The sequence below is a fragment of the Scyliorhinus torazame genome, chromosome 1 (assembly GCF_047496885.1).
Source record: "Scyliorhinus torazame isolate Kashiwa2021f chromosome 1, sScyTor2.1, whole genome shotgun sequence".
Lineage (NCBI taxonomy): Eukaryota > Metazoa > Chordata > Chondrichthyes > Carcharhiniformes > Scyliorhinidae > Scyliorhinus > Scyliorhinus torazame.
In genome coordinates this window covers 278012820-278037795 of record NC_092707.1, presented here as the reverse complement: position 1 = coordinate 278037795, position 24976 = coordinate 278012820, and the positions used below count along the sequence as shown (strand labels likewise).

The 24976-nt window shown below is 50.7% G+C and overlaps 1 protein-coding gene across 1 annotated transcript in view; it reads right to left on the bottom strand.

Moving 5' to 3' along the window:
• sptlc3 (serine palmitoyltransferase, long chain base subunit 3) overlaps window positions 1-24976 on the bottom strand; it is a 140493-nt gene that overhangs the window by 20865 nt on the left and 94652 nt on the right. Inside the window, exon 10 of the mRNA XM_072504676.1 lies at window positions 1698-1803. Coding sequence (XP_072360777.1) covers window positions 1698-1803 — 106 coding nt within the window. The remainder of the gene's footprint in view (window positions 1-1697; window positions 1804-24976) is intronic.

Genomic DNA, 24976 nt, shown 5'->3' with positions numbered 1-24976 from the left:
GCGGGGTGGTGAAGCCGCTGACAATATCTGGTGAGCTTTTAGTCAAGGAGGTAGCACAGGTGATGTGCGCTGAATGGCCACCTTCTACAGTCTATGATACAGTTATCAACAAGGTGTGTTTTACAGGGTTTTCACACACGGTTTGGTGAAGCTCAGCTCTGGGGCAGTACAATGGGGCTGTGGTCTTCAGATACCAAACGCCCCGTTTTAACCAGATTTGCCCTGGCCTAAGCCAGGGATTCCCAAACCTTTTCCCACTGTCACCCCTTTTTAATGCTTGTAATGCTTGACAATTGCTGCAATCCTCGAGTGAAAATTGGGAGTTGAGGAGGGGGAGGGTTGTTGAGCACAGGATGTTGCCTTTCGAAGGGGCCGACCCCAGTACGGAAGCTTCCGAATCTCCATCCTCACAAGTGCCAAGCTGTCTTGGCACTTGCGGGTCGTGACCTGGTTTCCGGGTGCTCCGGTTTCCTCCCACAGTCCAAAGATGTGCAGGTTAGGTGGATTGGCCATGCTTATTAACCCTTAGTGTCCAAAGGTATGAAGGCCAACTGGGGCTTCAGGGATAGGGCGGGGGGTCGACCTGGGTGGGGTGCTCTTTCGGAGGGTCAGTGCAGACCCGATGGACCAAATGGCCTCCTTCTGCGCCACAGGGATTCTCTGGCACTGTCAACATAATCTCATCCGGTGAGTCGACTCAACAGAGACGTTGGGGATTGAAGCAGTGGTCTCCCTTGTCTTTGTGGCTCAGTATTAGATTCGTAATGTAACACTTTAGGCTTCTGCTAAATGTTCCACCATTAACCAGGCACGGCGAGTGGCTCCCTGTCTCTATGAAGATACTGTCAGTGAGAGCTGCCTCTTTAACATGCTGTGACACCTGGAAACAAATACCCTACTGGTCCTTGCTTGCAAAATTTTTTTTAAACTGAAAAATCATATATGTAACTGGAGACACATCTGCAATTTTGTTGTAAGAGAGATGGTTTGAATGCAGCACACTACACGTGGTTCCGAGCAAGCAACATGCCTGGGTCTAAAGGACAGAGAACCAACAGTGCAGCAATACTCCAGTAGGCATGCTGAACCACAGATCGCATTTATGTAGCATTTTTTAATGCTGCTTGGCCCTTCGTAGGATCATAGAATCCCTACAGTACTGAAGGAGGCCATTCAGCCCATCGAGTCTGCACTGATCTTCAAAATTCTACCCTATCTAGGCCCAATCCCCTGACCTATTCCAGTGACCCCACCCTAAGGGGCAATTTAACATGGCCAAACTACCTAACCGGTACATCTTTGGACTGTGAGAGGGAAACGGAGCACCCGGTGAAAACCCATTCAGACACGGGAGAATGTGCAAACTCCACATAGTCACCCAAGGTCAGAATCGAACCTGGGACCACTGGTGCTGTGAGGCAGCAGTGCTGATCACTGTGCCACCACGCTGCCCTTTATCAAATTATTTATTTTTGACACCAAGCCACATACGGAGCTATTAGGGCAGGTGATCAAAGGCCTGGCCAAAGAGATAGGAGCCTCTTAAAAAGGAGAGAGAGGGGCAATGAGGTTTAGAGAGGGAATTCCAGAGTTGGGGTGATTGAGGTAAAGTATGGCACCAGAGGCTAGAATTAGAGGGATTAGAGGGTTGGAAGAGGCGACAGAGATAGGGACAAGTGAGGCCGGCTGAGCCATACCTGTAAATTCCCTCCACGAGAATGAGGATTTTCTTCCAGGGCCTGTGGGTTCGAGGTTGCCCATTGACCACAGCGTCTCGCAGCAGCTTCTCCAGGCTCTGTAGATCTGAGAGAAAAGATACACGGGAATTGAAAATTCAGGCTCGGAGATGTCCTTGGCGTGTGTGCTTTTTAAAAAAAAAGGTTAATTGCACTCATATTCTGACAGGTGAGGATCCCAGGAACGTTTGTCTCTGTGGTTGTTGCCATTTTCTTTGCTCACCAAAGAGGCTGGTTTGAGATCTACTGCCTCTTGAAGCACAGGAACTCCTTGAAGCACAGTGGGTGGACGGGACGCCGATCCAGCGGGGCTGCTTTGTCCTGGGTGGTGTTGAGGTTGTTGAAGCTTCACTCACTCAGGCCAGTGGGGAATATCCCATCACACTCCTGACTTCAGCCTTGTGGGTGGTGGACAGGCTTTGGGGAGTCAGGGGGGTGAGTTACCCGCCACAGAATTACCAGCCTCTCAGCCTTTAAATAGCATCTTAAAGAAAGTGAGAGAAGGGTGGAGAGATTCACAGAGGACATTCCAGAGCTTTGGGCCCAGGCAGCTGAAGGCACTATCTCCAATGGTGGAGCGATTAAAATCGGGGATGTTCAAGTGGCCAGGTTAGAGGCGTGCAGTGATCTCGGAGGGTGGCGAGGGGCAAGGCCATGGAGGCATTTGAAAACAAGGGTGAAAATTTTAAAATCATGATGTTGCCTGACTGGGAGCCGGCACAGGGGGTGATGGGTGAATCGGTCCTGGGTGAGAGACAGGAGACAGGTAACAGAGGTTTGGGCAAGCTCAAGATTACATGCAATGAAGAGGTGACATGGGCATGGGCAAGGGCTTTGGCAGCCGATGGGCTGAGGCAGGGGTGGAGCTTGGCGATGTAACAGAGGTGAAAGTAGGTCGTTTTGGTGATGGGATCAAAGTTCCATCTTGGGGTCAAATATGACACCAAAGACTAGTCCAGGTTTGGACAGAAAGGCAGAGAGATGGTATCGGCAGCAATTTGGCATTGAGGGAGGAAGTGATGGAAGGCAGAACACCCAACTCTACAATGAATAGTGTTGTGGGATCTCAAGCGGCTAACTGAATTGACAAGACAGCCATTTGGCTTAGCCTCTGACCTGGAGGACACATTGGTAACGAAGTAGCAACTATACAACAGGATATAGATAGGCTGCAAAATTGGGCGGAGAAATGGCAGATGGAATTTAACCTGGACAAATGTGAGGTGATGCATTTTGGTAGATCCAATTCAGGTGGGAGCTATGAAATAAATGGCTGAACCATCAGGAGCTTAGAGACACAGAGAGATCAGGGCGTGCAGGTCCACAGATCCTTAAAAGTGGCAGCACAGGTAGAAATGGTGGTAAAGAAAGCATATGGCATGTTTGCCTTCATCGGACAGGGCATCGAGTATAAAAGTTCGCAAGTCATGTTAGTTATATAGAACGTTGGTTAGACCACATTTGGAATACTGTGTCCAGTTCTGGTCACTGCACTACCAGAAGGACGTGGAGGCTTTGGAAAGAGTACAGAAAAGGTTTACCAGGATGTTGCCTGGTATGGAGGGTATTAGATATGAGGAGAGATTGAATAAACTGGGATTGTTCTCCCTAGAGAGACAGAGGCGGACGGACAACCTGATAGACGTTTATAAAATTATTAGGGGTATCGATAGAGGGAACAGTTCGGGGTTTTTGCCAGGGTGGAAATGACAATTACAAGGGGGCACAAGTTCAAGGTGAGGGGGAAAGGTTCAGTGGAGATGTGCGGGGGAAGTTTTTTATTCAGAGGGTGGTGGTGGCTTGGAATGCACTGCCTAGTGAGGTAGTTGAGGCAGATACGTTAGCGACCGTTAAGATTTATCTAGACAGATACATGAACGGACGGGTCTAAAAGGATACAGGCGGTTGGTCTAGATAGGACATGTGATCGGTGCAGGCTATGAGGGCCGAAGGGTCTGTTCCTGTGCTGTAGTGTTCTTTGTTCCTCGATAGTGCAGTGAGAGTGCAGCCCAGTGAGAGTGCAGCCTCGATTAACTGCTCGAGTCTCTGAATACAACCTTCTCACTCAGAAAGGAGTTCAGGACATTAAGTCAATTCCTCTTCTCCTCCCACAGACAAGCACTCCCAAAGCAATACAAAGCCCCACAATCTACACACAACGCTTGCCAAGCAACTAGGCAGCTTACTTACAAAACACAAGATTGCATATCTTTAATTGTTTAAGTCTCAGTCCATTGAAGGGAATTTAAACAGTTTGAATTATTCCTGGTCAAATGCAAAGCTGTTGACATAAAGAGGGATTGCTGCACAGGTCAAACTTTGAAACTACTGTTTGTCTCCTTGCAGACAGAATTAATGTTTCACCTCATTTGTAGGATTTTAGGTGTGTCTATATTAATAGAAAGCACCTCAGTGATGACACTGGGCGCTCACTGAAGACATCGCATTCTCTAGCATTTTGTACAACTTCATTGGTGAAAGCATTCAGTCATGGTACTTGAGTTACATTGGTGGAGGAGTCATTCCAGATTACCTAACCAGAATCTAACCTAACCTAGTCTAACCAGAACCTAACCAGGACCTAATCTAACCAGAACCTAACCTAACCAGAACCTAACCTAACCAGGACCAACCTAACCAGGACCTAACCGAGCCAAAACCTAATCTAACCAGAACCTAACCTAACCAGAACCTAACCTAACCAGGACCAACTTAACCAGGACCGAACCTAGCCAAAACCTAATCAAACCAGAACCAACCAGGACCCAACCATATATAAAAACATACATAGAAAGTAGAAGCAGGATAATGCCATTCGGCCCTTCGAGCCTGCTCCGCCATTCATTATGATCATGGCTGATCATTAAGCTCAATACCCTGATCCCACCTTCCCCCCATATCCCTTGATCCCTTTAGCCCCCAGAGCTATATCTAACTGCTTCTTGAGATTACACAACATTTTGGCCTCAACTACTTTCTGTGATAGTAAATTCCACAGATTCACCACTCTCTGGGTGAAGAAATTTCTCCTCACCCCAGTCCTAAAAGGTTTACCCCTTATCCTAAAACTATGACCCCCAGTTCTGGATTTCCCCACCATTGGGAACATTCTTTCTGAATCTACCCTGTCTAATCCTGTTAGAATCTTATAAGTTTGTATGAGATCCCCTCTCACTCTCCTAAACTCCAATGACTGTAATTCCCCTAACTGATTTACTCTCTCCTCATATGACAGTCCCACCATCGCAGGAATCAGCCTGGTAAACCTTTGCTGTACTCCCTCCACAGCAAGAACACCCTTCCTCAGATAAGGACACCAAAACTGCACACAGTACTCCAGGTGAGGCCTCATCAATGCCCGATACAATTGTAGTAAAACATTCCTATTTCTGTTCTTAAATCTTCTCGCTATGAAGGCCAACATACCATTTGCCTTCTTTACTCCCTGCTGTACCTGCGCGCTTACTTTCAGCGTCTGATGCACGAGGACACCAAGGTCTCGCTGAGTATCCACCTCTCCTAATTTACACCCATTCAAATAATAATCTGTCTTTCTATTTTTGCGAATCCGATAACCTCACATTTATCCACATTATACTGCATCTGCTATGCATATGCCCACTCACTCAACCTGTCCAAATCCCGCTGAAGCATGTCTGCATTCTCCTCAAGAGCTCGCCCTCCCACACAACTTTGTATCATCTGCAAATCTGGAGAAAATACCTTTAGTTTCCTTGTCCAAATCATTAATATATGTGAACAGTTGGGGTCCTAGCACAGATCCCTGCGGTACCCCACTAGTCAATGTCTACCAATTGGAAAAATACCCATTTATTCCAACCTTTTGCTTCCCATCTGATAATCAGCTTTCTATCCATCTTAAACCACGACCAGCATTCCCATGTGCTTTACCTTTACATAGTAATCTGATATGAGACACCTTGTTGAAAGCCTTCTGACAGTCTAAATAAACCACATCCACTGGTTCTCCCTGTACAACTCTCCTAGTTATATCTTCAGATAATTCCAGTAGATTTGTCAAGCATGATTTCCCTTTCAGAAATCCATGCTGACTTTGTCTCATTACACCACTGCTTTCCAAATGATGTGCTATGAAATCCCTGACAATGGACTGTAGCAACTTCCCTCCTACTGACATTAGGCTTACCGGTGTATAGTTCCCTGTTTTTTCTCTACCATTTTAAATAATGAGGTTATATTAGTGTTATAACCTGCCTACTTACCATTGGCTGGGGACTAATGACTATCCCACAATCCTGTGGGAGTATGATCTTCCCCAATGAGGGGGGTGGAGAAACCACTAGTAAACTCCTAGTATAAATAAAGCTGGCCAGTTCAGGAACCAGCAGGAAGGAGTATGTAGCAAGGGAAGTTACTGCTACTGTTATGTATATATGTTATAGTAAATAAATGTTATTACTTTGTATCCTTAAAACTCGTGCTGGATTCTTCGTGGCCCTTACAAAACTGGCGACGAAGGTTAAAGTGAATAGCTGTCTACACTGCTGAAGCCACCTTCCTGGATTTTTGTTGGATACATGCCTCTGTACGGACGATTGGATGTTTTTGATGCTGCGCTGGAAAGCTGGAACCAGTACACACAACGGATGCGTTACTATTTCCGGGCAAACAATATCACCAAAAACGAGCGCCAGGTGGTCATATTGCTCACCGCTTGCGGCCCGCATACGTTTGGGATGATTAGGAGCCTTACATACCCAGCTCGCCGGACACCAAAACATTTGATGAACTTGTGAATATAGTGGGGCAACATTTTAACCCAACCCCGTCCACGATAGTCCAGCGTTACCGGTTTAATACCGCTGAGAGGACCCCTGGAGAATCCCTTGCCGATTTTCTATCCAGGCTACGCAGGATTGCGGAGTACTGTGACTATGGTGAGACCTTGTCAGAAATGTTACGTGACCGTTTGGTTTGCGGTATTAACAATGCGGCCACCCAGGGAAAGTTGTTAGCAGAGCCAACATTGACTTTTCAACAGGCCATTCAAATAGTATTGTCCCGAGAGAGCGTAGAGCGAGGAGTACAGGAGCTACAGGGAATGGAAGTGCATGCCTTGGGGCGCAACCCTTTCCGTCCGAAAACGTCCCCCCGCACTCCTGCGGTACCTTGGGCGAGGCAACGTCCGGACTGACGCCAGTGGCCGTCGGACATTCCTCCCCGAAGGGAGCCTTCTCCAGAGCCAATGGATGAGGAGCCATGTCCGTGTCAGACTTGTAGGCGCTGACCCCGTCGCGGACGGCGGTCCTGGGGGCGCCAGAGGCGCCGTCGCTCCGACCGTAACTGGGACCAGCCCAGGGGCCGTAACTGGGACCAGCCCAGAGGCCGTACCTTCCATGTGGATGAACCTGCGGCGACTCCTCCTGAGGACGTGGAGACGGAGGACGACTGTCTGCAGCTGCATTATGTGGCAGCTCCCCGTGTGGCCCCCATTAAGGTGACAGTACGGGTCAATGGCCACCCGCTTGAGATGGAGTTGGATACTGGCGCAGCGGTCTCTGTGATCGCCCAGAGGACATTCGACCGCATCAAGCAGGGTATACAGACCCTTACATTAACCGACTCACAGGCCAGGTTGGCCACCTACACGGGGGAACCACTGGACATTGCAGGAACTACAATGACCCCTGTTGTCTATGGACGCCAGGAGGGGCGTTTCCCACTTATCGTGGTGCGCGGCCATAGGCCCAGCCTGTTGGGTCGGGATTGGTTGCGCCATTTGCGGTTGCAATGGCAGCACATCCTCCAAACAGTTTCTGAAGGGTTGACTGAGGTGCTAGGACGATACCCAGAGGTATTCCAGCCTGGTTTGGGGAAAATAAAAGGGGCCGTAGCCCGCATCCAAGTTGAACCAGGAGCCACGCCGCACTATTTCCGGGCGCGCCCAGTGCCTTACGCCTTGCTCGAGAAGGTAGAAGGGGAGCTCACTCGTTTGGAGAGTTTGGGTATTATCAGGCCCGTCCGTTTTGCTGACTGGGCAGCACCAATTGTACCCGTAATGAAGCCAGATGCCACAGTTCACTTGTGTGGCAACTATAAACTTACAGTGAATACGGTTTCCCGACTCGACCAATATCCAATGCCTCGCATAGAGGATCTCTACGCGAAACTTGCAGGTGGACTCTCGTTCACAAAATCAGATATGAGTCACGCCTACCTACAGTTGGAGCTGGACCCTGCCTCCCAACCATATGTAACAATTAATACACACCGGGGCCTGTATGAATATACACGGTTGCCCTTTGGAGTATCCTCTGCCTGCGCAATTTTTCAACGTGTTATGGAGGGCATTTTGAGAGGTTTACCACGTGTGGCTGGCTACCTAGATGACGTTTTGATTACAGGGACGTCGGAGCAGGAACATTTGGAAAATCTGGAGGCTGTCCTTAGACGCCTTTCGGAAGCTGGAGTCCGTTTACGTCGCACAAAGTGCGTATTTCAGGCAAAGGAAGTAGTCTACCTAGGTTATCGGGTGGACCGCGAAGGTCTGCACCCCGTCGCAGAGAAGGTGCGTGCAATTCAACATGCCCCCGCCCCGACTGACACTTCGCATCTTCGTACTTTTCTCGGTCTCGTAAACTATTACGGGAAGTTCCTCCCCAATCTGGCAACTACGCTGGCCCCTTTGCACCTTCTGCTAAAGAAAAATCACACCTGGGTTTGGGGTCAGCCGCAAGAAACCGCTTTCCGGCGGGTAAAGCAACAATTGTCGTTGTCTGGGTTACTAACCCACTATGATCCTGGAAAGCCTTTGCTCGTCACATGTGATGCATCCCCGTATGGTATTGGGGCCGTCCTGTCCCACAAGATGGAGAACGGGGCCGAGCGACCGATAGCTTTCGCCTCCTGCACATTGACTGCAGCGGAATAAAAAGTACGCGCAGATCGAGAAGGAGGGCCTGGCAGTGGTTTTTGCGGTGAAACGCTTCCACCAGTACGTGTACGGCCGCCATTTCACTATCGTGACTGATCATAAGCCCCTGCTGGGACTTTTCAGAGAGGATAAGCCAATACTGCCCATTGCTTCCGCACGGATCCAGCGCTGGGCTTTGTTGCTTGCTGCATACGAGTATTCTCTGGAGCACAAACCAGGTACGCAGATAGCAAATGCCGACGCACTGAGCCGATTGCCTTTATCGACCGGCCCCATGTCGACCCCCATGACCGGTGAGGTGGTTGCAACCCTAAATTTTATGGACACCTTGCCTGTCACGACATCACAGATCCGTGAGTGGACCCAGACGGAGCCAGTCCTGTCAAAGGTTCGGCACATAGTCCTCTATGGTGGGCAGCATTGACAGCTCCCAGGCGAGTTGCGGGCATTTTCCTCCAAGCTGTCAGAATTCAGCGTGGAAGACGGCATCCTCTTGTGGGGGATGCGTGTGATTGTCCCGGAAAAAGGCCAGGAGCTGATACGAACAGACTTGCACAATGGGCATCCAGGCGTGACCAAAATGAAAATGTTGGCCCGGTCTGGTGGCCAGGCCTTGACACCGACATTGAGAAGGTGGCCCAAAACTGCTCCATTTGCCAGGAGCATCAGATGCTTCCGCCGGCCGCGCCCCTACATCACTGGGAATGGCCAGGGCAGCCTTGGGCACGCTTGCATGCAGATTTCACAGGCCCTTTTCAAGGATCCATGTTCCTTCTACTAACTGACGCCCAGTCCAAATGGCTAGAGGTGCATAAGATGCAGGGGACAACGTCCTGTGCAACAATTGAAAAGATGCGTTTATCGTTTAGTACGCATGGCCTCCCCAAGGTGCTGGTCACGGATAACGGCACTCCATTCACGAGTGAGGAGTTTGCGAGGTTCACGAAGATGAACGGCATCCGCCATATCCGCACTGCCCCTTACCACCCGGCTTCAAATGGGTTGGCAGAGCGCGCAGTGCAGACATTCAAAAGAGGCCTAAAGAAGCAGTCTTCCGGATCAATGGACACGAGACTGGCTCGCTTTTTGTTTCCGTATAGGACCACCCCCCATGCGGTGACTGGGGTAGCTCCCGCAGAACTCCTAATGGGCCGGAGACTTCGCACCCGCCTTAGTATGGTTTTCCCGGACATTGGCGCAAAAGTACGCCGCACACAAGAACGGCAGGGACAGGGATTTTCTCGGCATCGGCCGATTCGGCAGTTTGCGCCCGGTGACCCAGTGTTCGTTCGGAATTTTGCTGGTGGTGCCCAATGGGTTCCTGGTGTAATCTTTCGCCAAACGGGCCCTATATCTTACCAAGTGCAAGCCCAGGGTCGTCTCCAGCGAAAACATGTAGACCATGTTCGGTCCAGAAGACTATCCCTTCAAAAGAGTCCCCGCCCCCGGAGCTCATTTCAACAGCCGCAGAGACCAGAGACAAGGGAAGGTAGTCCTCACAATCTTCCACTGGTGCCTCACTCGAAGCCTGCGCAGGTCGTTACGGAACCGAATGGAGATAGAGACGCTGACATGACGGAGGCAGCAGACTCTGACTCCGAGATGGAGACACAGGATGCATCAGAGGGGGAATCCTCGGGTCCACGGGCCGTGGATGTACAACCGTCGCGCCGTTCATCACGGAAGCGCCGGTCTCCGTCTCGTTACACGCCGCCTGATCCAGCGCCGCGTGCAAATGGTGTCCGCAAACGAGTCCGACGCCCTCCTTCGCCAGGGTCTTCGGTGGATTCCTTGGACTTTGGGGGGGGGAGGGATGTTATAAGCTGCCTACTTACCATTGGCTGGGGACTAATGACTATCCCACAATCCTGTGGGAGTATGAGCTTCCCCAATGAGGGGGGCGGAGAAACCACTAGTTAAGTCCTAGTATAAATAAAGCTGGCCAGTTCAGGAACCAGCAGGAAGTAGTATGTAGCAAGGGAAGTTACTGCTACTGTTATGTATATATGTTATAGTAAATAAATGTTATTACTTTGTATCCTTAAAATTCGTGCTGGATTCTTCGTGGCCCTTACAAAAATTAGTTACCCTCCAATCTGTCGGAACAATTCCAGAGTCCAAAACATTTTGGAAAATGACCACCAATGGATCTACCATTTCTAGGGCCACTGGAGGTTTATCAGCCTTCAATCCCATTAATTTCCCCAAAGCCATTTCTCTACTAATACTAATTTCCTTCAGGTCCTTACTAAAACTTGAACTGACCAACAGAGCCAGGGAGACATTCCCAGCCAAACCCACCTGAAATGACACTTACAAACCTTTCCGTTAGATCGCGCCCGTAGAAACCTTCAGTTAGTTTTTATGTTCCCCGCTAGCTTACTTTCATATTGTACTTCTCCCTTCTTAATCAATCCCTTGGCCCTCCTATGCTGAATTTTAAACTGTACACAATCCTCAGGTCTATTGGGCGGGATTCTCCCAGCCCGGGGCCGGGCCGGAGAATCCCCGCAACTGGGCCACGCCGCCAGCACGCGATTCTCCGCAGAGCGGAGAACTGACGCCATTGGCGCCGGCGTGTTTGCCGCAGCGCCGGTCGCAGGCCGCTCTACGCCGATGGGCCGCTTTAAAAAGGCAGAATCGTGCCGGCGCCCTCCACACCTGGCGGGAACTCTGCGCGCAGGGTCGAGGGCAGCCTGTGGGGGGGGGGGGCTCCGATCCGGAGGGGGCCTCCGATGGGGCCTGGCCCCCGATCGGGGCCCACCGATCGGCAGGCCGGCCTCTTGCTCCCCGGGCCTATTTTCTTCCATGCCGGCCCCTGAACGCCCGTGCCATGTTGCGTCGTGGCCGGCACGTTGAGGGAGGCCACCGCGCATGCGTGGGTTGGCGCCGGCGCCACTGCGCATCCCGCGGCGCACAGATCGCGCCGGGATGGGAGGTTGGAGCGGCGTGAACCACTCCAGCGCCGTGCTGGCTCCCTGTAGGGGCCAGAATCGGTACTCCCAGCGGCCCGTTCACGCTGTCGTGAAACGCAATGGCGTTTCCGACGGCGTTGACACTCTGCCGCCAAATGGGAGAATCCCGCCCATTGTTTTTTCTTGTTAATTTGTTTGCCTCTTTTTTAAACTGGAAGAGATTTTCAACTCAAATCATTTGAGGTAACATTTCCATAGTGAGTTTTCCCGAACACCTGCTAAACATTCGGCAGAAGACCTGAAGGGAATGTCAGGAAATAAACCGAGTTATGCCATCCCTTTGGCGCCCCCGACAATCTCCTGTTAAAGATTGACGGGAGGTAAGGTGAAACACCCGGCAGAAATTCCGATTCACTAGTATCAATAAACGGGGCATGAATAGGCTGAACAGCTGACCTGTGTTGTTTGACTACATATGGGGAGACAACCGAACACAGAAGGAGGCCATTTGGTCCATCGCACCCATGCCAGCTCTTTGATAGAACTATCTAATTGGTTGCACTGGCTGCCACTGCAAATTCAGGGGGCATAGTCAGCACACATGTAGTGGCAGTGCCGTAGCAGACAGCTCGGTCAGCTTCAAGGAAAACTCACTGCAATGCAGACAGCACAATTTGTTTAAAACTTTATATATTTACAGTACAAGTTTTGTTTATTAAAGAGTTCAGATTGTGTATATTGATGAGCAAGGGGGGTGGCGGAAGACTGGCGAGCGAAGCAGCAAAGGGGTTGGGGGCAAGCGGGACACACCTGAATCATCTCCCGCCACCCTGAAAATGTTTTCACATATTTATCCAACCTCCATGCCAAAGTACCTATTGAATCTTGTGCCACCAGCTCTTCAGCCAGTACTGCAGTGTATAAACAACTAGTTGCATTTATATCACACCTTGAACTAAGCCATGAACAGGAGCATTAAAAGTGTGACACCGAGCAGGAGGTCCAAAGCTTGGACAAAGACATGGGTTTTAAGGAATATTTTGAAGGAAGACAGAGAGGGAATTACTGAGCTTAGGGCCCGGGTAGTTGAAAGGACAACCACCGATGTTAGATGATTAAAATGACACAACATCTGTAACTTGTATTGTCATGTGGGTGCAACGTAAGGTTTTTTTTTTTCTCTCTCGCTTTGCGTACTCAGATCGAAAGGCAATCGGCCAAGGTTTGAAAATCAAGGTTATTGTTAAGAAGAACAGAGGGTGAGATAGGAACAAATTGGTAGTGGCCTTCCGCCTTGTGAGACAATGGTCGCGCCGTGCGGGGGCAACAAAGATGGGGGGGGGGGGGGGGGTGGCGTGACCGAATCATCCGAACTCGAAACGTCAGCTCCCTTCTCTCTTCACAGATGCTGTCAGACCTGCTGAGATTGGCCAGCAATTTTTGTTTCAGATTCCAGCGTCCGCGATAATTTGCTTTTATCTGTGTTAAACATCGCCTGGTGTTGCTCCGTAGCCTCACTCTGGCACAGCGACCTCTGCCCCGTTTACCCACTGTGTCCCCAACTCCCGCTTTCGGCTCTGGTGATGGGATATAACCTTCACCAAGAAAACTCCAGTCAACGTTACGAGTCGATGACCTTTTTTGTCAAGAGCTGGGAGAGAGATGAAAATGAAAATGAAAATCGCTTATTGTCACAAATAGGCTTCAAATGAAGTTACTGTGAAAAGCCCCTAGTCGCCACATTCCGGCGCCTGTTCGGGGAGGCTGTTACGGGAATTGAACCGTGCTGCTGGCCTGCCTTGGTCTGCTTTCAAAGCCAGCGATTTAGCCCTGTGCTAAACCAGCTGTTGGTCATCGTTCTGTTTTGCTGGGAGTTTGTGCTCGGAATTAAACGCATACGGAGGCAGTGTGAGAGGGATGGGAGGGGGGGGGGTGTACACAAGGGAAGGTCCGAGATAGGGTGGAAGACAGGAGAGATGATGGGACAAGGCAGAAGATGGGTCTAGGCCAGGTGCAGATGGCAAAAAACAGAACGATGACCAACAGCCACCTTACAAATAAAAAAGGAAGCAATGATTCCAATGTGAGGTTGTTGAACTTGATGTTGAGAAAATGCCTTTTTTCTTAATAACCACCACCGTCACTGCAACTTCAGGAAACCTGCATTTTCACTACAGGATCCACCCATCCTGTGAGCAGAGACTCACTGACCTCAATCACTTTCAACTTTATCAGTGCCAGATTTCTCGCTGATTGGTATCAGAAAGTTGCCCCTTAAAACTGAAAGGTAGAAGCAATTTTCTTACCAGAAACAAAGCAGTGGAGAACGAGGTGTTTTGAGTTCGGGAAATGGAACCAATCGTCATTCCATCGCCCAGCAGGTGCTCTCAACACCAGGTTCAACACCCGTTCTGCCCAAAGTGACATTCCCGCAGCCCAACTCGCAAAGGGGAATCCCAATACTGAGTATCGATCCATTGTTAGCACTGGTGCCGGTTGAGGCAGGAGGCGGAGAGACTCCCAAGACTTCAGCACAAATGTCAAGGCTGGTAAGTACTGAGGGAGTGCTGCACTGTTGGAGGTGTTGCCGTTCGAATGAGGCCTTAAATCCAGGCCCCATCTGCCCTCTCAGCTGGATGTTAAAGGTCGCTCAGTGCCATTTGGAAGCGAGCAGAAGAACTAACCCTGGGATATAAACAGGAGATGCTGGAAATGCTCAGCAGCTCAAGCAGTACACCTGGAGTGAGAAATGGAGTTAATGTTTCAGGTCGATGGCTTTTCATCAGAACCAGATCAAGTTAGAGATGCAACAGGTTTTGAGCAAGTGGTGGGTGGCACAAAGGACAAAAGGAAAGTCTGTGATAGGATGGAAAACAGGAGAGATCTCAGCCTTCCGCTAATTTGGGCCTCTTCAGCATCCCTGATTTTGATCGCCCCCACCGTTGGCCACATGCCTTCATCTGCCTAGGCCCTAAACTCTGGAATTCCTTCCTCAAACCTTTCCTAGTGCTGTTTTCAAAACGCTCCTTGAAACCGTTGACCCTGCTTTTGGTCACTTACCCTACGTTCTCCTTCTGTGGCTCAGTGTCAAATTGCTTGTCGCCACTCCTGTAACGCGCTCTGGGACATCACCCATGCGAACGGTGCTCAGCAAATGCAAACAGTTGTTATTGCCATTGGTGGGTCGGGCTTCTCTGACAGTGTGGAGATGGGAGGATTAGCTCGACTGATAATTGCCAATAAATTGTGAAACTGGTCACTGAGCTAGCCAACCGCTGTTATTCTGGAGCCAGCGGATTGGAAAACAGGCCACAACCAGATCAGCCGTGGTCTTATTGAATGGTGGAGTCAGGTTCAATGGGCCGAATGGCCTACTTCTGCACCTAATTCCTGTGTTCCTATGACAGCAGAGTTTTGGATGAACTTAAGTTTACAGTGGGTGGGAAGTGGAAAATCAGCCAGGAAGACGTTGGAATGAACAAGCCTAGAGGCTTGAGGGACTGCCTCACTCCATGTACGTTTGCCTTTAAAGAACATACAAGGCACTGCCATCTCACCCGCCTGACCGAATCGCACCCTGATTAAACTGGGCGTGGGTGAATTGAGAGAGATTTTTAATTGCCCTCACCTTTTCTTAAAAAGGCATTGCCGTTTAGTCCCAGTTTTGAATTAGCTTTCCCCCACCGTTCCCAGTTTACAGAACAGGATCGAAGTGCCGAGTGGCCTCCTTGGTTCCAACATCATTATTAAGATACCGCAAGGAGAGACAGAATCCTTGTTTGCCCAGATAGAACAGGGATTCTGACACGCTTGCGGCAGCAGAGAGTCTGCAGGAATTCAGAGGTGAAGAATCTGTTCCTCTTTGGACATGTGGTATATAGGATGTCAAAAATCACTCATTATGTGGAAAGGAATGCAGCATAACCAGCTAGACAGGGGATGGCTTAGGCAGTTACAACACTGAAATGAACTAGGTGAGGCAAGCTCAAACCTCACTGTGAGCTGATAATCAAATATACCTGGAGAGAAAGGGAGCGCTTTAACCAGTCTTGGCAGCTCTTTTAAACTTGCGGATAGATCCTTCCTTCATACTAGTCAAGCACACCACCCACAACAATATTTGTGAAGACACACCTTCAACCTGAGTCACTTGGCTTTTGCAACCTAAAATGTAGTGAAAGCAAGGGGCTTTAATATATGAAACATACTAGGAATGGGAGTCAGCCAGTTAGTTAGCAGGAATACTAACTGACCCTTTGACAAGCCATTTATGCAAGTTACTAATTTCTGGCTTCGGAAGACCTGATTTAATGCTGAAAGCCCTTTGTCTTTTGACAATTGAACCTGCTCATTAAAACACGAAAGAAGTAATATTTTCACCGATTTCAAGTATTTATGCTTTACAAATCTTGCCGACCCATTTATCCACTGTGAATGTGACTTCGTCAAAAAATTCTAATAGGCTAAACAACATTTCCATTTCACAAGACCATGCCTGATCACAATGTGAATTCCTAAATATCCTGCTATATAACCTTAATAATGGATTCTGACACGGTCCCGATGACAGACGTTAAGAACTGGCCTTGTTTCCTGCTTTCTGTCTTCCTCCTTTCTTCAATGTAGGTGTTACATTCGCAGGCCCTTGATCCCTGGGAAGCCTCCCAACCCCCAAACTGGACACCTAACTGCCCAATTGGCAGTTAATTCGGCAAACCACCATCAAAAGGAAGTGACTTGGGACCCTCCAGCCGGTGGAGGAGAACCCGGGTTGCCCGAGGGAAAAGTAATCAATCCGTGTTTGCTTTTCCGAAGACTATGGAGACTTCCTTAACAGGCACATTTTGTCACCAACACCATCCCAATATGGAGGCATGCTGGGGATCAAAAAATCCTCAGCCTCACAAGAATGCTAAAATACTCTGAAAAAGAAAATCTTCAATGGATTCTGAACTTTAAGTAAGCTTCCAACTGCAGCTGCACTTAGAATATTCACCGTGGAAAGCTCTGCACAACAGCAGGAGTCAGCTGACTTACGGGAGTGTTATGAGGGGGGCAAAAGGGCTAGATGTGGAGGGGGGGGGTAAAGGGGGGGGGATAGGGTTGCTGCTGCATTGGCCAAAGGGGAGCTGGAAGTAGGAGGTGGTCGGGGCGGGGGTCCGCGTCTGGGGACTGGAGGGTGCGGGAGGCGCGGGCACGTGACTGGCCTAGAAAGAGATTGCTAGTGGGGGGGGGGGGGGGGTGTCTGAGGCAATAAATATTGTAGTGGATAGTGGAGGTCGATATGTGATGGTGAGTGGTAGGCTGCAGGGGGTGCGGGTGGTACTGGTAAATGTATATGCTCCGAATTGGGATGATGCCGGATTTATGAAGCGCATGCTGGGTCGGATTCCGGACCTGGAGGTAGGAAGCTTGTTAATGGGGGGGGGGATTTCAACACGGTGCTGGACCCAGCATTGGATCGCTCTAGGTCCAGGACGGGTAAGAGGCCGGCTGCGGCCAAGGTGCTTAGGGGATTTATGGACCAGATGGGAGGAGTGGACCCATGGAGGTTTGTCAGTCCCCAGGCCAGGGAATTTTCATTCTTTTCCCACGTCCATAGAGCCTACTCCCGGATAGATTTTTATGTTCTGAGTAGGGCGCTAATCCCGAAAGTGGAGGGAACGGAGTACTCGGCCATAGCCATCTCAGACCACGCCCCGCACTGGGTGGAACTGGAGTTGGGGGAAGAGAGGGACCAGCGCCCGTTGTGGCGCCTGGATATGGGACTGTCGGCGGATGAGGAGGTGTGTGGGCGGGTGCGGGGGTGCATTGAAAGATATTTGGAGGCCAACGACAACGGGGAGGTGCAGGTGGGGGTAGTCTGGGAGGCGCTGAAGGTGGTGGTTAGGGGAGAGATAATCTCCATTAGGGCCCACAGGGAGAAGAGAGAGGGGAGGGAGAGGGAGAGGTTGGTGGGGGAGATTTTAAGGGTGGACAGGAGGTATGCAGAGGCCCCCGAGGAGGGGCTACTCAGGGAGCGACGTAACCTCCAGACGGAGTTCGACCTGTTGACCACAGGGAAGGCAGAGGCACAGTGGAGGAAAGCGCGGGGGGCGACGTATGAGTATGGGGAGAAGGCGAGTCGGATGCTGGCACACCAGCTTTGTAAGAGGGAGGCAGCGAGGGAGATAGGTGGAGTTAAGGATAGAGGGGGGAATACGGTGCGGAGTGCGGTGAAAGTAAATGAGGTATTTAGGGACTTTTATGGGGATTTGTACAGGCCTGAGCCCCCAGCGGGGGAGGAGGGGATGCGACGATTCTTGGATCAGCTGAGGTGCCCGAGGGTGGAGGAGCAGGTGGTGGCTGGTTTAGGGGCGTCAATAGGGCTGGATGAGCTGGTTAAAGGATTGGGGAGCATGCAGGCGGGGAAGGCCCCGGGGCCGGATGGGTTCCCGGTTGAGTTTTATAGGAAGTATGCGGATCTGCTAGGCCTGTTGCTAGTGAGGACTTTCAATAAGGCTAGGGAGGGGGGGACCTTGCCCCCGACAATGTCCGGGGCGCTGATCTCTCTGATCCTGAAGCGGGACAAGGACCCACTGCAGCGTGGGTCGCATAGACCGATCTCGCTCCTTAATGTGGATGCTACGTTGCTGGCAAAAGTGCTGCCTACGAGAATCGAGGACTGTGTCCCGGGGGTAATTCATGAGGACCAGACGGGGTTCGTAAAGGGCAGACAGCTAAATACTAACGTGCGGAGGCTCCTCAACGTGGTTATGATGCCCTCGGTGGAGGGAGAAGCGGAGGTAGTGGTAGCTATGGACGCGGAGAAGGCTTTCGACCGGGTGGAGTGGGAGTATCTTTGGGAAGTGTTGCGGAGGTTTGGGTTCGAGGAGGGGTTTATCGGCTGGGTCAGATTGTTATATAGATCCCCGGTGGCAAGCGTGGCTACGAATCGGCGGAGGTCGGAGTACTTTCGGCTGTACCGAGGGACGAGGCAGGGGTGCCCTCTGTCCCCCTTGCTGTTTGCACTGGCAATTGAGCCCTTGGCCATGGCACTAAGGGAGTCCAGGAAATGGAGGGGACTGGTCCGTGGGGGAGAGGAACATCGGGTGTCGCTATATGCGGACGACCTGTTGCTGTATGTGGCAGACCCAGTGGAGGGGATGGCGGAGGTCATGCGGATCCTAAGGGAGTTTGGGGACTTCTCGGGGTATAAGTTGAATGTAGGGAAAAGTGAGCTCTTTGTGGTGCATCCAGGGGACCAGAGAAGGGGGAATAGACGACCTGCCGCTGAAAAGGGCGGAAAGGAGCTTTCGGTACTTGGGGATCCAGGTGGCTGGGAGCTGGGGGGCCCTGCACAAACTCAATTTGACGCGGTTGGTGAGTAGATGGAGGAGGATTTCAAAAGATGGGATGTGCTGTCACTCTCTCTGGCGGGCAGGGTGCAGTCGGTTAAAATGGTGGTCCTCCCGAGGTTTCTATTTGTGTTCCAGGGCCTTCCCATTATGATTCCCAAGGCCTTTTTCAAACGGGTAAGCAGGAGCATCATGGGTTTTGTGTGGGCAAATAAGATCCTGAGAGTAAAGAGGGTGTTTCTGGAGCGGGGTAGGGACAGGGGGGGGCTGGCTCTGCCAAATCTGTGCGGATACTATTGGGCAGCCAACGTGGCGATGATCCGTAAGTGGGTAATGGAGGGAGAGGGGGCGGCGTGGAAGAGGTTGGAGATGGTGTCCTGTGTGGGCACGAGCCTGAGGGTGCTGGTGACGGCACCGCTGCCGCTCTCGCCGACAAGGTACACCACGAGCCCGGTGGTGGCGGCATCGCTGAAGGTCTGGGGGCAGTGGAGGCGACACAGGGTCGAGGTGGGAGGCTCGGTTGTGTCCCCAATTCGGGAGAATCATCGGTTCGTCCCGGGAAGGACGGATGGGGGATTTCGGAGCTGGCATCGGGCAGGGATTAGGAGAATAGGGGACCTGTTAATAGATGGGACGTTTGCGAGCCTAGGGGCGCTGGAGGAGAAGTTTGGGTTACCCCCGGGGAATGCTTTTAGGTACATGCAAGTGAGGGCGTTTGTGAGACGGCAGGTGAGGGAATTCCTGCTGCTCCCGGCACAGGGGACCCAGGACAGGGTGATTTCGGGTGTATGGGTTGGAGAGGGCAGGGTCTCGGCGATCTACCAGGAGCTGAAAGAAGAGGAGGAGGCCGCGGTAGGTGCAGGGGTTCTTCAGGCGGTGGCAACCGTTCCTAGACTATCTTGCGGAGCGTTAGAAGGTCAGCAGCAGCAACCCTAGGGTGGGCGGGGGGGGGTTCTGTTGGGGGGTCGGGGGGGGGGGCTTCCCTACGAGTACCGTTAAATGTCAAATGGGGGGGATATTCTACATGGGGAAACCCAATGTTGATGTTTTGTATAATGTACAATGTTTAATTGTTGTGTTTGCGTTTCTTTTATCTTCTGCTATTGGGGGGGGGGGGGGCGGGGTTTTGTCAAAAATTTTGTTGGAAAACTTGAATAAACATATTTTTAAAAAGAAAGAAAAAGAAAGCTCTGCACAAAAGAGCGCGGAAGCTAAAGACCCCATAGATTCTCGCCGAGAGAAGGAATTGCTTGCAGGATAAGGGGAGGACCATTTAGGACAGAGGTGAGGAGAAATTACCTCACTCAAAAGACCATAAGATGTAGGAGCAGAAAGTAGGCCCATTGAATCTACTCCGTCATTCAATGAGATCATGACTGACCTGATGGAAGAATCCTCAGCTCCACTTTGCAGCCTTATCCCCATAACCTTTGATTTCCTTACTGATCAAAAACTGTCCATCTCAACCTTGAACAAGCTTAACGGGGCAGCACGGTGGCGCAGTGAGTAGCCAAGGTCTCAGGTTCGATCCCGGCTCTGGGTAACTGTCCGTGTGGAGTTTGCACATTCTCCCCGTGTTTGCGTGGGTTTCGCCCCCACAACCCAAAGATGTGTAGGGTAGGTGGATTGGCCGTGCTAAATTGCCCCTTAATTTGAAAACTGAATTGGGTACTCTAAAAATGTTTTTAAAAAGAACAAGCTTAACAACCCAGCCTCGACAGCTCTCTGCGATAAAGAATTCCTCAGATTCACTACACTCAGAGAAGATATTCCTCTTCATCTCTGTCTTAATTGGACGGCCCCTCGCTCTGAGGTTGAGATCTTTGGAATTCTCTACCACAGAAGTTTGTGGATGCTCCATAGTTGAATATATTTAAGGCCGAGAGAGACTAAAGACTTTTATTTTCAGGAAATTAAGGGATATGGGAGGTGTGTAGGAATATAGGATTGAAACCAGAGATCTGCCATGATTGTACTGAATGGTGGAGCAGGCATGAGGGGCCGAATGGTCTGCTCCTGCTCCTATTTCTTGTGTTCTTGCGCTTGTGTTCCTCTTCATTTCCATCTTAAATTGGAGACCCGTTATTTTGAACCTCTGCCTCCTAGATCTGGATTCCTCTATTCCTCTCAGCGTGCACGCGATCAAGCCCCCCCTCCTCAGGATCTTATAACCTTTGGGCAGCACAGTAGCACAAGTGGTTAGCACTGTGGCTTCACAGCGCCAGGGTCCCAGGTTCGATTCCCCGCTGGGTCACTGTCTGTGCGGAGTCTGCACGTCCTCCCCGTGTCTGTGTGGGTTTCCGCCGGGTGCTCCGCTTTCCTCCCACAGTCCAAAGACGTGCTGTTAGGTGAATTGGCCATGATAAATTGCCCTTAGTGACCAAAAGCGTTAGGAGGGGTTATTGGGTTACTGGGGTAGGGTGGAAGTGAGGACTTAAGTGGGTCGGTGCAGACTCGATGGGCCGAATGGCATCCTTCTGCGCTGTATGTTCTAAATACCTTCCATTCTTCTAAACTCCAATGACTATGGGCCCAAATTGCTTAACCTTTCTACGTAAGGCAACCCTTTCAATAGTTAAACTATATACTGTGAACTTTAATGTCATGTTTATGTGCAAGTAACATGTTCATAGGTACTGGTTAAGTTTTTCTCATCTCGGCATCGAAGAGTTTGAGGAGAGGGTGGATGTCCACATTGCTCGGACTCTGCTCTCCTGACAGACAGAGAACTTGGCTTTCACCCAAGGGCAGACATTAAAACTACACAGAAGTTGAGGACGATGTCATAACCCGTCGCTGAGAGGATGCAACAGTCCCGCCTCACCTCAAATTGATATTCTTTTTTTAAAAAAATATTTTAATTAAGATATTTGAAAGTTTTTATAATAATAACAATAAAAATGACATAAACATGGTATAATATAATAAACATTTCCACCCCCATCCGAATCATCACACACCCCAACCATACAACAACAATCCATCCCCCCCTCCACCCCTTGGAATACCGCATCTGCTGACATTTTAATTTTCCTCGAGAAAATTGACGAACGGCTGCCACCTCCGGGTGAACCCAACCATTGACCAGCTTAAGGCGAACTTTATCTTCTCGAGACTGAGAAACCCAACCATGTCACCCACCCAGGTCTCTACACTCGGGGGCTTTGAGTCCCTCCACATTAATAAGACCCGTCTCCGGGCTACCAGGGAGGTAAAGGCCAAGACATCGGCCTCTTTCGCCCCCTGGAATCCAGGCTCCTCTGACACTCCAAAGATCGCCACCTGCGGACTCGGCACCACCCGTGTTTTTAGCACCGTGGACATTGCCTTAGCAAAATCCTGCCAAAACCCTCAGCTTTGGGCATGCCCAAAACATGTGGAATTGATTTGCTGGGCTTCCCACGCACCTCGCACACCTGTCCTCTACCCTGAAAAACTTGCTCATCCTAGCCACTGTCATGTGTGCCTGGTGGACTGCCTTAAATCTTATTAGGCTAAGCCTGGCACATTATGAGGATGTATTAACCCTGCTTAAGGCATCCGCCCACAGACCCGCCTCTATCTCTCCTCCTATCTCGTCCTCCCACTTTCCCTTAAGCTCCTCCACCGGAGTTTCCTCCGCCTCCGAAAGCTCCTGGTAAATATCCGATACCTTCCCCTCTCCCACCCAGGTACTGGAGACTACTCTATCCTGTATCCCCCGTGGCGGCAGCAGCGGAAAGGCCGGCACCTGTTTTCTCAGGAAGTCTCGCACCTGCAAATACCTAAAACCATTCCCTGCTGGCAATTCAAATTTATTCTCCAAGACTTTCAAGCTGGGGAAGCTCCCGTCTATAAATAGATCCCCCATCCTTCTCATTCCTGCCCTTTGCCATCTCCTGAACTAACCGTCCAGCCTACCCGGTACAAACCGATGATTATTATAAATCGGGGTCCAAACCGATGCTCCCTCCACTATCTCATATCTCCTCCATTGCCCCCAGATTCTCAGAGCCGCCACCACCACCGGACTTGTGGTGTATCGGGCCGGCGAGAACGGAAGAAGTGCCATTATCAGTGCACCTAAACTGGTGTCTTTGCATGACGCCGCCTTCATCTGCTCCCACACCGGCCCCCCCACTACCCACTTCCTGATCATGGCTATATTAGCCGCCCAGTAGTAATTGCAGAAGTTCGGCGGCGCCAACCCACCCTAACCCCGGCTGCGCTCCAGCAACACTCCCCCAACCAGCCCTTTCCAGTTCCTAGAGGCTCTTAACGCCAATGGCTCTATGGCCAGAGCAAACAGTAATGGGGAGAGGGGGCACCCTTGCCTCGTCCCTCGGTGTAATTTAAAATACCCCGACCTCAGCCGGTTCGTACGCACACTCGCTACTGGTGCCTGATAGAGCAACCGCACCCAGTCAATGAAGCCCTCACCAAAACCAAACCTTCCCAGCGCCTCCCACAGGTAATTCCACTCCACCCGATCAAAAGCCTTCTCCGCATCCATCGCTACCACCACCTCCATCTCCCCTCCTTCTGAGGGCATCATAATAACATTTAAAAGCTTTCGAACATTGGCCTCGAGTTGCCTGCCCTTTACAAATCCCATCTGGTTTTCCCCTATCATCCCCGGGACGCAATCCTCTATCCTTGTGGCCAGTATCTTAGCCAGCAGTTCGGCGTCCACATTCAGTTGAGAAATTGGCTTGTATGATCCGCATTTCTCCGGATCCTTCTCCCGTTTCAGGATCAGTGAAATCGAGGCTTGCGACATTGTTGGGGGGAGGACTCCCTTCTCTCTTGCTTCATTAAATGGCCTCACCAGCAGTGGGCTCAATATCTCTGAAAACTTCTTATAGAATTCCACCAGATAGCCGTCAGGCCCCGAGGCCTTGCCCAACTTCATGCCCTCCAGCCCCTTGATTATTTCCTCAATCGGAGCTCCCAGCCCTTCCACCAGATCCTCATCTACCCTCGGAAACCTCAACTGATCTAAAAACTGCCTCATCCCCTCCACCCCAGCCGGGGGTTCCGACTCATATAATTTACTATAAAAGTCCTTAAACACCTCATTTACCCCCACTGGGTCCAGGACAGTATTCCCGCCTCTACTCTTTACTTTCCCTATCTCCCTGGCCGCCTCCCTTTTTCTGAGCTGGTGCGCTAACATTCTGCTCGCCTTTTCTCCGTACCCATAAATCGCCCCCCTGCCTTCCTCAACTGTTCCACCGCTTTCCCTGTAGTCAACAGCCCAAACTCCGCCTGTAACCTCCGCCGCTCCCTCAGAAGCCCCGCGTCTGGGGCCTCCGAGTATCTCCTGTCCACCTGGAATATCTCCTCCACAAACCTATCCCTCTCAGCCCGTCCCACCTTTTCTCTGTGGGCCTGTATCGAGATTAATTCCCCTCTGACTCCTGCCTTCAAAGCTTCCCAGACCGTTGCTGCAGAGACCTCCCCCGTATCATTTGTTTCCAGGTAGTTCTGGATGGACTTGTCAACCCTCCCACAGATCACTTCGTCCTCTAGCAACCCCACATCCAGTCTCCACAGCGGGCGTTGCCCTCTCTCCACACTCTCTCCACACTAACCCGTAGATCCACCCAATGTGGGGCATGATCCAACACTGCGATTGCCAAATACTCAGTATTAGCGCCCTGCTCAGAGCAAAGAAGTTGATGCGAGAGTATACCTTGTGGGCATGGGAGAAAAAAGAAAACTCTGCCGCCCTTGGCCATGCAAACCTCCATGGGTCTACTCCCCCCATCTGTTCCATAAACCCCTTCAATTCCTTTGCCGCAGCCAGCCTCCTCCCTGTCCTAGATTTTGACCGGTCCAATTCCGGATCAATGACTGTGTTAAAATATCCTCCCATAATCAGGTTATGTGACTCTAAGTCTGGGATCTTACCTAACACCCGCCTCATAAATTCCACATCGTCCCAATTTGGAGCATATATGTTCACGAGTACCACCCGCACCCCCTCCAGCTTCCCACTCACCATTATGCACCTACCCAAACCGTTTCATATTAAGATACTGGTGCACACAAGCCTCCATATGGACTGCAGTGGTTCAAGATGGTGGCTCC